Below are 12,874 nucleotides of genomic sequence, written 5' to 3' on the forward strand. Positions count from 1 at the left end.
CAATTATGAAAAGAAACAAATGAATCAAATAAGCACAGCAAAATGGTAATTTGGCTATAGGGTTTCAAAGTTAGTTATTTTGACAAGTTCTAATCTCAGTATGTGAATGAATAAATCACCATGCATTTCCTCCTCACTGGAGGAGGCCATTCCTGGTACTGTCCGCAGATCATCTGTTTTTGAGGAGGCTTTTCAAAAAATATTTTCAGCACATTCATTTGACTCACTTTAAAAAATGGACAGAACCACATCTATGAGAACATTTGTTTATTCATTGAAGAAACCGTGAATGAACGTCTAAGAAACGCTGCAATAGTTTGGGTTGGAAGAGTGCCTTTTAATTGTGTGGGACCTTAAATTTACAAAGTAAGAATGATTCCGACTAACAGAAACAAAGCCGGCAAACAAGCGATCCTGTTTCTGAAGATCCTACACTCAACGGTGCTCGGCCTTGCGATCGGCGATGGCAAAATGCGGTTTAGTGACCCAGAAACGTAGAAGACAGAGAGATTGGGTGGTCAAATATGGGTGAGGAACCTAGAGGGGGGGCTCAAGGCTGAGCAGCTTGAGATATAGGGGAGCAAAGGGGAACTTAGGGTATGCATTACACGGATTTGATTGGAGTGAATCCACTGACAGGAAGCAGAGAGAGCCGCACGGAGAGGCTGAAGCGCGGTTCTAAAGGACTGGGCAGTCTGTCTGGGGGAAGCACACCGTATTGCGTAGAAATACATACAGTACATGCGGCATCAATACCTGTGAGCAGTAAACCAGTCACCGAAACAGGCCCCTGCCCACCAACACACACGCCCGATGCTCCGACGCTATCACTATCCCGGGAGTCATTACAACAACACAACAGTAAGAGCATCGCTCATGGAACCAGGGAAGAAGTTTTGAAAGGACAAAAGTATTCCCAGACACACAACCCTAGTCCAGACAACAGGTTGACCCACAGGTTGTGTGAGGAAAAGAGGCGAGGCTTCCAGCGAGCTGCACACGCGCCAGTTTCAGGAATCAGTCCCAGGGCAGTGGTTACACTCCTCTGCTTTTGGGCCTTCAGCTTTCAGGAGCTGTGGAAGAATTTCTGAGAAGCAGCAATACTTAGAGGCTGCTTGACACCTAACCTGACCCTCACTACTTTTTTGGGGGAAAAAAAAACCCATTTCTCATTCAACACCCTCATTCTCTCTGACTTTGTCCCTATCTCCTTCCTCTTCCACTCTTGGAGGCTGGACCAACGTCCCACCCCCTCCAGGAGCCCTTCTCTCAGATGGGCAGGGCATTTGCTGTGTGTACCACAGACCAATATTGGAACACATACCAGTTAAGTCAATAACCTGAGGGGTTTGCTGTAGCTTTTAGTAACAGTGAAAGCTCCTTAAGGGCAGCACCGATTCAGCATCTTCATTATTAATGTTAGTAGCTAAATAGTAAAGAACTCATGCATTTCAGTTATATAGGATTGAGTTATTCTGCTTGGTACATGCCATGACTCCTCAAGAGAACAGAATTACTACTATAATTCTCTTTAAGAGTCTAGACTTCCCAAATCTCTTCTTGGACTCTCAGATCCTCATTGTTTAGGATGGTAATAGACATATCGCACAAACGATCGTGGTTCTTCCCAGATACTTAAATAGAGCAATAAAAGATAATGCCACCTAATGGTAACAAGGTGGTTTACCTCACTTGACTTTCTCTTGATATCACCTACAAATTAAAAACAAAACAAAACAAACAAACAAACAAACAAAAAAGCTTGGGATTTATTATAGTCTGAAAATTTCATATTGTTTCCATGGAAAATGGAGCAGGCATCTTGAGCAGGTAACCTGCACCTACATGTACACAGCCAACACCACAAACAAAATAAAATCCAAATGCTGGATTTGTCTTCAGTTGTTCACAATAATTATATTTTGTAGAGAAAGGAGGAAAAGAATGAGACAGCACAAGAAATGCCAGATTGATGCTGAAGAAATTTACATTTCTAGAGTATAAAGGAAAGTATCTGCTCAATTCAGTTAATTTCTTGTAAAAATGTGACCTTTCTTATGTTGTTAGGGTCCCTCTCCTTTTCTTCATGAAGTGCCAATCATTCCCTTCAAGTCTTAACTATCCACAGCTGTATTATACATCAAAGTACACCACTTTCCTCACCATAAAAAGAAATAGTTTGAAACATGGAGACAAAAATTGTTGATGGCCTCTGAACAATACTCTCCTGGTCCATCCTTTGAAAGAAACGTGAATCTCCTTAGCTCCAGCAGAACCCATTTTCATAAGAATGAGCTGTGTTTAACTTTCGGTTACTCTGAAGATGAAACCTTTTGCATAAAAGTCAAAGGTTTGTGGTCTTAATTATCAACTTACTGATAGAAAAAAGAGGTGACAATCCACTCAGAGAGTCAGTAAGCAGCACAGTCCTGTCAAGGGTGTGGGATTTTAGAGGAACATCAACGGAGAGAAGCCCCTACATATTTCCCATGAATATCGACTCCATGTGGAAAATTACTCACTTGTAAAAGATCAATAAAGACACTTTCTATTAAAAACAAGAGGAGAAATAAGTAATGCCTCTGAATAAAGGCATAGGGATTCACCAGGCACCTGGAAAATGACTGCTTAGAATTCACAATTAATTTCAAAGGCTTTTGATTCATCAGAGATCACTCCCCAAATAATTCTAATTTTAATCTCACATTTAGCTCTTTCTTACATAACATTAATCATATCAGAGTACACTAAACAGTAAAAGAAAAAAATAAAATCATTCATTCACAAGGTATTTTTATATGAAAGAGTATAATTATCCCTTGAAGTCTTCCCATAATATAAATATTATGGACAAGGAGCTTGAATCTCATCTTTGCTATAAAACCATTAAAAAAAAAAAAAGATTAAAGACAGCATAGAATGATGAACACCGATGATGCGAGGTCCTAATGATAAAGAAGAAATCTTCTGAAATATTTGCACAATTTCATAATATCTTATATTCATCTTGAAATATACAATAGCCTAATTAGCCTGTGAGGTCTCAATGAATAGGTTATTAGATTCTGATGCCTTTTATTAAAAGGGAAAAGGATTGGTAGATAAAGATAACATACATGCATATACAAATGCAGATTTCTGACACCACCCAAAACCCATTTACTGCCAATCACTTGGGGGAAAGAGGCCTTTAAAACTGCATTTAAACAAGACCTCCAGGGATTCTTATGCACACAGAGTCTGCAAAAGGCTACTCAAATATCCTACATCATGGTCATAAAGCCATCATCTACCATGATAAAGGTGACATGTTTAGTATAAAAAAAACCAGGTTGCCACAGTAATACTGTGGGGGAAATGTTCCAAATTCTCAAAAGCGGCTCTGATTCCACGGTGACTCATGAGGCTTATAGGTACCTCGCTCAGCCAGACAAAAGGTGAAGGTTCGTCTGTGATATCTACGGCCATATTAGTTTTTCTTGAATTTTATTGAGGTGGAGGGTTTCCAAAATGCGTAAGACCAAGAATCAGGCCAATATTTTACATCATTTAAGTCTCCGGCTGCTATATTCTAAAAGCGACTCACGGGTGAAAAACCCAGAAATGCCACCAACGACTTGACCTCTCCATGACTCTGTTTCCTTTGATCTCATTTCAGTAACAAGGGTAATTTTTAAATCACAAAGTATTCTTCCTGATTTATTATTTTACTAATAATGGGGCAAAATTACATTAAGCTTCTTAATACTAAGGTAGAAGACTGGAAATATTCAGTATTGATACTTGATACTTGATACTTGTCGGTATCAAGATGGATCCCTTCGTTCTACATATATTTGGAGGGAATGGTACTACGTGCACAGCCCTTTCCCCTTTACAGCTTTCCCCAAGCTAACTCTAGTATAAGATAAGGCAGGAACGTTTCAATGAGTAAATTGCAAAATGTATGAGACATAAGATATAGGAGCTATTTTTAATAGGGGCCCATGCCAGCATGCTTTCTGCATTCATTAAAGAAGCTTTAGCTGGAGATAAACGTGGCCGCTGTAGGTCAAAGTAACACAGACTCTAAATCAAGTTAATTCTTGGGATGTGATTTCTCAATAGAATGTTTGTAATACATGCAGGAGTAGGTTTTGTTAACTGAGGCAATGGCCCTAGTGGATGATGAATCTCTCATCCAGCTAGAACGAAGATGTTGGGGAGGAAGAGAGATCATGCAACTTCCCTAAAGCTATCATGGCATTTTCCTCTCCAGTCCACCCATTAGAGGTTGCTGTGCTGGGGAAGACAAAACAGACAAAAAACAACAACAACAAAAAACAACAAAAAACGCAAAACTGCAACAAGGTGAGTGTTGTTTTCACAAAATCCTACCCTCAGTCCATTTGAAAGAGTTCAATGAAACTGTCTTCTTGGATTGTATTTTTATAGAGTAGGAATTTTAATTCTGTCACTCATCAACCTCAGTACTAGGGAGTAAATTCCACCTCAAAGGTAGATAATTAGTCAAAAGCAAGGACACCTTGAAGTCATTATGGAAGAGTCTTACTTCCTTGCACTCAGGCAAGGACCTGAATACGGTTGTCCGGTTTGCACACTGATCAGTTGTCCTGAAGTGGACATCCAGCGAGCTAAGCACAGGGGCTGTGCAGGTGAAGTCAAGATCAAAGGATCGATTTCCTTTAGGACTAACTAGTCTCAGCCCAACCAAGTATTTATGTCTTCCTCCAGGTGACGCAGCCAAGCCAGTTCTAGCGTTTCAAACAACTCCCGTCTCTGGTCCTTACAGTGGCTAGGACGTGGAGTAGAGCCGGTCTGAGTCTATCCCTTATGGCTGCCGGCCCAGCAACCCTATGGCCCTCGTCCAAAAGGCACACATACGGTAGGTGGTAGCATATCTATACCTTGACCCAGATGTCTGCCTCTGATTTATTAGCTCAACACATGCAACTAAAATAAGCCCATACAGCTCTGTCATCTCTTCTGGGCCGGAGTACCTGTTCAACTTCTTAAGTCTAGAGGGAAATGAAACGAAGGAGAAGAAACATAAAAGGCCAAAGGGGAAAGTGCAGCTTTAAGTGCGGGTATGCGAGCCTCGGTGGCTTGTTCTCTCTATGAGCTCAGCAGAAAACCTACCGGAGACCCATTTAGAATTCAGCGGAGCGCCGAGTATTTAATATGCCATTTGCATTTTGACAGCTTAGAAATGTCTACACTGGATTTGCTGTATCGTCTGCAATGAGCACTAACCGGCCACTGAGCCTCTGTTTATCTATTTCTTAAAGGAAGCTGAACCATTTTCTTGACATTTTCAAAGCACTGTTGGTGTTTGTTTGAGACAATAAACTGGGAACTACGGAGGCATTGCCCTCAGGAGAAGCTGGGTTTGCTGTAGGAACACAGACGCGCGTACCTGCGGCAGGGTCTTACCAAGCGTGCTTGGCCAGGGGGAAGCCAGTGAACAGAGGAGATGCCCTTTCCTGGGGCCTGTGTGAGTGGAGATGCTTGAGGCCCCGGGGTTCTAAGACCATTTTACCACCTGCTATTCTCTCCTCTGCCTTGTTTACTGGGATTTCATTGTCCCACTATTCAAGTTTACAAAACCTGACACTTTGGAAGAAAGCTTTCCCTTAACTTACCTTTTCACAGATTTAAAATCCCAAACGAAAAGCATAATGGTGCTCCGGAAGAACCAGAGCTTTTGCCTGAACAGCTCTTCAGGGAAAAACAAAACAAAACAAAAACTTAATCCCCTGCTAATAGTAATAATAATACCCATGATTTGCTAAGGAAATCGTGAATGAGGAAGTCTTACCTTCCCTTTATAAGACCCACCTTTTAGTATATAAGGTATGGGGGGGGCGGGTTCTGTGAAAGCCATTTAGTCACAGGAGCTCCTGGCTTCCCCAGGACAGAGTACATGTGGCGCTGCTCAGCCATAAAGCAATGTGGCCCGCAAACCTAAGGGCTCAGCATCCTTCTTGGTGATATGAATTGTTAACAAGGTAACTCATCTAGAAGCTCACAAAGGGGGGAGGCATGTGTGACTGTGTGTGTGTTGAATTACATGGTTGCTGTGAAAATCTGGTAATGCACGCTTGAATCTCTTTGCTGGGTGGGTAAGTGACTGTTAGAACTAGGAATGTGGCTGAGCACCCCACCTTTCCCTCCCAGGCTTCCTACCAGAGACCATGAAGCTACTGTTCTGTGCTCCTTTTTTAGGACACTTTCTGAGTAATGCTGGCAAATCACTGCATTCTCGTCGCTGCACATACACAAGAAACAACTGAAAAGCAAAGCAAACTTTGCGCACACAAACAGCCAGCAGATCAGCCTCAGATAAGGGTGCAAATCTGAGAGCACAGGGAAGGAGTTAAGCCGCCTGTTTGCTAGATGCAAACTCTCAACGCCTTCTTCCCTCCCCGCGGTCCCTGGGAAGGTGCTGTGGTTGAGGAGGTATGCACATCTGGGACTCGACCTTTACAATACTAGTAATCGAAAATAAAAAGGGCATCCAAATTGAATTCCGGGTACCCCCAAGGTTGCACCAAAGTGTAAAGCAGGATCAGCTGAAGCGGATGACCCGGGCAGTGACGGAACCGGGTTCTAATGACCGCAGCTGCAGCCGCCTGCAGCCTCTCACGACTCCGCAAACAGGTCACGAATTAAACCCCACGCATCAGAAACTCTCCTCCTGCCTCCGACACAACGGGAGCCGCCACCTGGGCGCACGCTGCGCTCTTCCCGCAGCGGTGGCCGGCACGGTGCTCCAGGCGCTCCTCCACGGGGAAGCCCCACAGCTCCCAAGCACCCTGGGGCCCCCAGCCCTGGGGCAGAGGCCCGACCTTGGCCACCAGGGCTTCGCTCCGCAGGGGGAATGTGACCCCGCCCTAGCTGTGAGAGCGCTCTCAGAGCGACTCCGGGGCTGGCGTCACCAGCCTCCTGCCTGCGGCCAGCTCCCACGCGGCCACTTGCGCTCGCACTTGACCCTTCGGGCTCAGAGAAAACGCGGCCCCAGCCCCGCGGGCCCCGCCGGGGTGATACAGGAAGGAGCCTCGCGCACCCGCCGCAACCTAGGTCTCTCAATAGCGCAGTGAGAGCGGTCGCCCGGTCCCCTCCACGCGCAGACACACACACGCACACCCTACTCTCACGCAGCGCGCGCCGGGGGCCTGGGACCCTGGACTCCACTTCTTGGCTTCTACATCCCTGACCTGGGACCCCCAGGGCGCAGGAGGCGCTCTCCTCCCCGCCGCAGCTCCTCCAGGCTCGGGGCGCCCGGGACTTTGCGCCCTTGTCTGACTGCCCCCCAGGATCTGCCCCAGCAGCCCCAGCCCAAGGCGTACCGGTGCACACCCTCCCTCCCAGCCCCCGCCGACTGCCTCGGCCCACCCGCGAGGGGGCGGAATCCGCCCTGCACACGTGTGCGGATTACTAAGCAGCTCCGGCAGGGCTGCCGCCGCTGTCTCCACGCAGCAACCCCTGCTAATTGAGGGGGAAGGGCGCTCGGAGCGCGCGGAACCACGGGGAACCGAGAATGCGCTCAGAGGCTGCGCTGCCTGCCTGGGGAAGGAGGCGGCCCCGGGCACAGCTGGACTTTGAGTGCAGAGGAAAGGGGTGGGAAGTTCTGCTGAGTTGCGTAGCAGGTGTTTCCTCTCCACGCAGGGACTTGGCTAGGCAAAGCCAGGTCCTGTCTGCAGGCCCTTTCCCGGACCTGAGAAAATCCCACACGCACTTCCCGCGGGTAACCCTCGACTTTTCCTGCATCGCCTCTCGGTTCCCACCCAGGCCAGCACGACCCAAGGCCGCTACCGGTCCGCCCCTGCTCCGCCGCCCGCGCCTCAGCATCATCTCCAGCAGTGGCGCCCAAGGCGGGGCGTCTGGTAGGAGCTGGGCCCATGGGCAGAGCGTAGGTGTCTGCAGGAAGGTCCCCGATTCCCAGAGACCAGAAGCTCAGGCGACTAACACCAAACACTTCGCTCCCTGAGATTTTGGGGTGCATTCCCTCAGATACCCTTTCGTAGGGGTGTAGTGCGTGAGTGGAGGTCTGGTGCCTAGCGGTCAGCTCTGAACCGGCCCTGGACGCCGGCTGGAGAAGAGCAGCCAGGAGGGAAAGACTAATCTGCCATTCTTTCCATCTCTCTCCAGGCCAGGCCCATCTGGAGTTTCCTAATGCAAACAGAGATAGTCCTCCTTCGCCTTGTCAATCAGCCTGGAATCTGGAACACTGAAGGAATAGAAAATGGGTGGGAAAAAAAGATGGAAGAATCTAGAGAGGAAAGGGGGGATTCTATGGGTGGAAAGAGCAAATGGCCATTAGAAAGCACTCACACACTCAAGATTTGACAGCAGCCTTTAGAAAGGAAAAGAGGGGAAAAATCCATATAGATACTCCCCGGAGTGGGACGACTGGGTTGATGGATAGGAAGAGCACCCAAGGAGGCCAAAATGAGGAAATGGGGGCAGGTACTTTCCGATGTGAAAATCAATCAATATCCCCTCTCTCTCCCCTCTCTCTCCCTCCTCCCTTCCCTCTCCCGGAATCAAGAGGGAGCTTGTTTTCTTTCCCAGAGAATAGACAAGTGCGGGAGCTATTGCCAGCCCCGAGATTGCAGCCTGTAGGCTAGTTAGAGGAAAACATTCCCTAACTCGTTTCAAGGAGAAAACCAAGTTCACAGAGCTCCAAGCCCCGGGACTGACCCAGGGAAAACCCTTCTCTTGACCAGAGGTAGCAAGGGGTAGAGCGCTGTGACCATGGCGAATACGACGGAGGTTCAACCCCAGCCAGGTCTCCCCACTTTCTCCACGCACCTTGCCAGCTCCTTCCAACTTGCAAGGAGCGAAGTCCAGGGAGAGGGAGACGGGGGCGACCTTACGGAGGTAGCTCCTCGTCACCCCCCGAGTCCGCCGGAGGGGGAAGAAGGGACGGCCGACTGGGTGCAAGGGTGCGGGGAGCCTGGGCAGCGGGCAGGCTCGCCTGTTGGTTCCCCCAAACCCCCGGAGAGCCAGAACTTGCGAGGCTGGCTTCGCCCGGGCCACTTTCCCAGCCGCTCGGGGTCCGGGGAAAGTCCCGGGAACCACCCCAGCCACCCCGACCCGTTGGGCCACATCTCTAAGCAGGCAACATCTCCCGCCACGGCGCAGTTTCAGCCCCACTCGGGTCTGGCTCCTTGCTCCCCAACAACCCACACCGCCGAGAAAGGGAGCATGTCGTGCCAGCCGAGCGAAGGGAAGGAGAGGCGGGGGAGACACGGGTGGGAAGAAGGCGATGGAAGCCCGGCTCTCGGGCACTGCCTTCCCCCCAGCGTCCGTGATGGAGAACCCCCGGCAGACGCCAGCGCCCGGGTACCCTGCCCTCCTCCACACACACACTTGCGTTCGCCAGCGGGGCCTCGGAGGGCTCGCCCATCTCCCCGGTAGCAAGCGAGACCGTCTTACCCTTCGCTGCAGTGAGGAGCCCCGCGCACAGAACCAGCAGCACCAGAAGCAGGAGCAGCGACTTGAATTTCCTCCGCGCAGTCATGTCTGCAGATATTCCACACGCACACGACACCGATGGCTCTTCTCAGAGGCGCCCGTCTCCTCCGAGGAACGGCAGGGCTACGAACAGAGCCAAACGATCACCAGAGGGCAAGGCGAGCCGGAGACAGATCCCGGTCCCCGGACCGGCCGCGCATCCGACGCCCTCCTGCAGCTCTGCGCGCCCGGCTCGCTTCGCTCTCATAGCATCGGTCCCGAGCCACTGCGGGGCTGAGCGGCTCCGAGCGCCCACCGGGCTGCCGGGCCGGGTCGGGGACGCGCCGGCCGAGCCGGGCAGGAAGGCACCGAGGCGGCGAGGCTGCGGGAGGGGGCAGGCGCGGAGCGAGCGCGCAGCCAGGAGAGACCTGGAGCCGAGGCAGCTGGAGAGAGAGCCAGCGAGTGGGAGCTGCGGGAGGGAGGGAGGGGGCGCGGGGGGAGGAGAGCCAGCCTGGAGAGGGAAGGCGGAGAGCGCCGAAGACAGGCTGCTAGCGGCACAAGGAGCCGCTGCCGTGGCGGCTGGACTCAACCATCCCTACCCACAGAGAGGGGAAGGAGGCTGGGCTCGGCGCAATCCCAGACAGAGCCCGGCCTCGGGCCCTCGGGCTCCCGGCGCCGTGCGGCGCCCCATTCGGCCTCCGGCGCAGCCGCGCGCAGGCTGGAGGAAGGAGACTCGCTGGGCGCTGGGGCGGGGGACACCCACGCCACGCTCGGCGAGAGGCAGTGCCACCCAGCAACTCGAGCGAACTGGAGGGACTCTGCGGGGGCGGACGCTGGCCTCCACCTGCTGATCTCGCTCTCCTTGCTGACCTGAGAGAAGTCCCCTGCGTAACTTAGAAAAAAATTGCGGGTGGGAAGAGGGAACCCACAAGCCCTGACCCCGAGGAAGAAAAAGAAACGTATTTTTAAAATTTGTATTTAGTATTATTATTCTCCGTGATCTTTGGGATTATGACTATGGACAAGAAGTTAGAATGGTTTTCCTATTTCCTGGTTTAGGTCGTGTGAGGGTTTTCTGTGAACAAACCGGTTCAGATGAAATTCGGAGTCTGGAAGAATGTCTAGAATTCATAGCATGGTCTGGTTAGTAGAGATGGCATGTTGGCAAACCTTCAAGTGAAACTCGGTATCGAATTTAATGGGCTGGGTAGGGACTTTAAGAGAGAGTTCCTTTCTGAATCTGCTAAGGGATGAAGCCAGCAGAGAGAAAACAGAGCTCTAGAAAAGCAGCAGGAGATAGAATGACCAGATTCCACCGTCCCCAAATAGAAAAGGTATTTATGCAATCTCTGGGGGGAATAGGTAAGGCAAGGCATTTTAGGGAATCTGGCTCAGTTCACAGAAGAAAGAAATCACAAGTGAGTGCTAGCACTAACAAAGGGACAGTGAAAGGATTCACCCTTCTTGACCAAAAAGGTTGAGTTAAGCCCATGAGAAGACAGAGGGAACCAGAATACAGACAACCCACACCTTAGTAAGAGGATTACATTCTATGTCCAGAAACATGACCAGTCATGGGTGACACTAAACACTGAGCCCTCCACACCACTGAGAGTTTTGCTGGAGTGGCGAGCCGGTGGCTGGCAATCGCTCCTGGTGCTTTATTCCACCTGTGTTCTGTCTCAGTCAGAATTCAATACTGAATTAGCAATTTCCTAATAATTTATTTATATCCCTGCCTTACTTGCCTTATATTCCCCTTGCCCTAGTGGTCTCTAGGTTACATAAGAATGTGATCACCCGTCCAGAAAATGAAGGGCTACAACCTTGGAACGTAAGCACCAAAGCATGATTTCCTGAGTCTCCCTACAGCCTTACCAGGAACAACTGGAAACACCGTCGAAGCTAACATGTCTCTATGGAGATATGAGCTTCCAAAATGAGCAACCAAATTTGATTTTCTGAAAGTTACAGTCTCATACACGACTTGGGTTTTCCACATGACCACACAAAATGGTTTTCCTATTTTTGTGAAGTTATCCCTGGAGGGAGAATAAGAAGGCAAATGGCTCAGTCATTTAGGAATTCCCAGTGGAATCCATGGGTTATCCTTTAGGCTAAACTAAGCAGGTAGAGGGGAAGATCATCCCTCTGGGATTTCAAATCAGATCCCAGTTGGTACCTATAAATCGGCAAGTCAACAAAAATGTTTTTTTAAGACCCATTAAGTGCTCCAATAGTTCATATCCAGCTTCTCATCTCTCCCCCCACGCCCTCCCCCAAATCTTTTAGGTGAGCAGACTTCTTGAGAAGCCCTGTCTTGTCTTTTTTCCTCTGCTATCCTTAATGAGTCATGTCACCAAGGAGGATTTCTCCCATTAAAAAACGTTTCCAAGGGGTGCCTGGGTGGCTCAGTGGGTTAAGCCTCTGCCTTTGGCTCAGGTCATGATCAGGGTCCTGGGATCCGATCAAGCTCCGCATGGGGCTCTCTGCTCAGCGGGGAGCCTGTTTCCTCCTCTCTCTCTCTGCCTGCCTCTCTGCCTACTTGTGATCTCTGTCTGTCAAATAAATAAATAAAATCTTTAAAAAAAAAAAAAGTTTCCAAAATCTAACCCTCCTGGTCTAGGATGCACAGATGATTTTTACATTATTAGGATTCCCATCAACAGTGTCAAGTGTCACCTGCACAATCGAACACCTTTACACATGACTGCCACAGGCCCCAGGCTGTCCTTTGAATTCCACTCTCCTTGGGTGGGTCCTACTTAAAGTCTTCAATGCCTTCTTTTCAATGGGTGCAAAAAATCTGATTCCCATTTTTTTTTAAATTTTAATTAATTTTTTAATTTAAATTTTAATTTAATTTTTAAGAAACAATGATCCCAATAACCATAACTACCCACTTTTGCTATTATTTATATGGGGCATTTTCTTTGCCCAGCTCACATATCAGAGAATTACGATGATTCGTGCCAAATTGTTTCTTGATCATACGTACGATGAGGGTGGGAGAGGGCTGTCAAATAAGATAGGCTCGTTTTATAATCTGATGGTATTTGTGTGTTCATGTTGTGATATTTTTTCCCCCAAGACCTGGAGGTTTAATTTGGAAGGAACACGTGTGGCACTGCTGCCATCTAGTGTCCAGCCTTCCTTGTTAGGCGTTTTGCAGAGAAATTGCTGGTCCTTTGGTCTTCTCTCTCTTAGCTAATCTGAGGTCCGCCCCCCCCCCCCAACAGCAACACACAGTGCCTTGTTTCTGGAAAGCCCCTCCAGAACTCTCTGCCCCCCTTCATGTAATCAGGCTGTAGTTGAAGCCCATTATTATGTTCCTAGAGGCTCTTTCCCCCTTTGATTGCTAAATGGATGTGAAAGCCTCGATTTATATCACAATTCTAATGCCAGTTATATAGAG

The 12,874-nt window shown here is 49.0% G+C and overlaps 1 protein-coding gene across 2 annotated transcripts in view; it reads right to left on the reverse strand.

The window, feature by feature from the left end:
* CSMD1 (CUB and Sushi multiple domains 1) overlaps nucleotides 1-10,130 on the reverse strand; it is a 2,014,336-nt gene extending 2,004,206 nt beyond the window's left edge. For both annotated transcript variants that reach the window (XM_047713603.1, XM_047713595.1), the window contains exon 1: nucleotides 9,442-10,130. In XM_047713603.1, coding sequence (XP_047569559.1) covers nucleotides 9,442-9,526 — 85 coding nt within the window. In that variant the 5' untranslated portion in view covers nucleotides 9,527-10,130. The remainder of the gene's footprint in view (nucleotides 1-9,441) is intronic.
* Nucleotides 10,131-12,874: the final 2,744 nt, after the last annotated feature.

The sequence above is a fragment of the Lutra lutra genome, chromosome 2, assembly GCF_902655055.1.
Source record: "Lutra lutra chromosome 2, mLutLut1.2, whole genome shotgun sequence".
Lineage (NCBI taxonomy): Eukaryota > Metazoa > Chordata > Mammalia > Carnivora > Mustelidae > Lutra > Lutra lutra.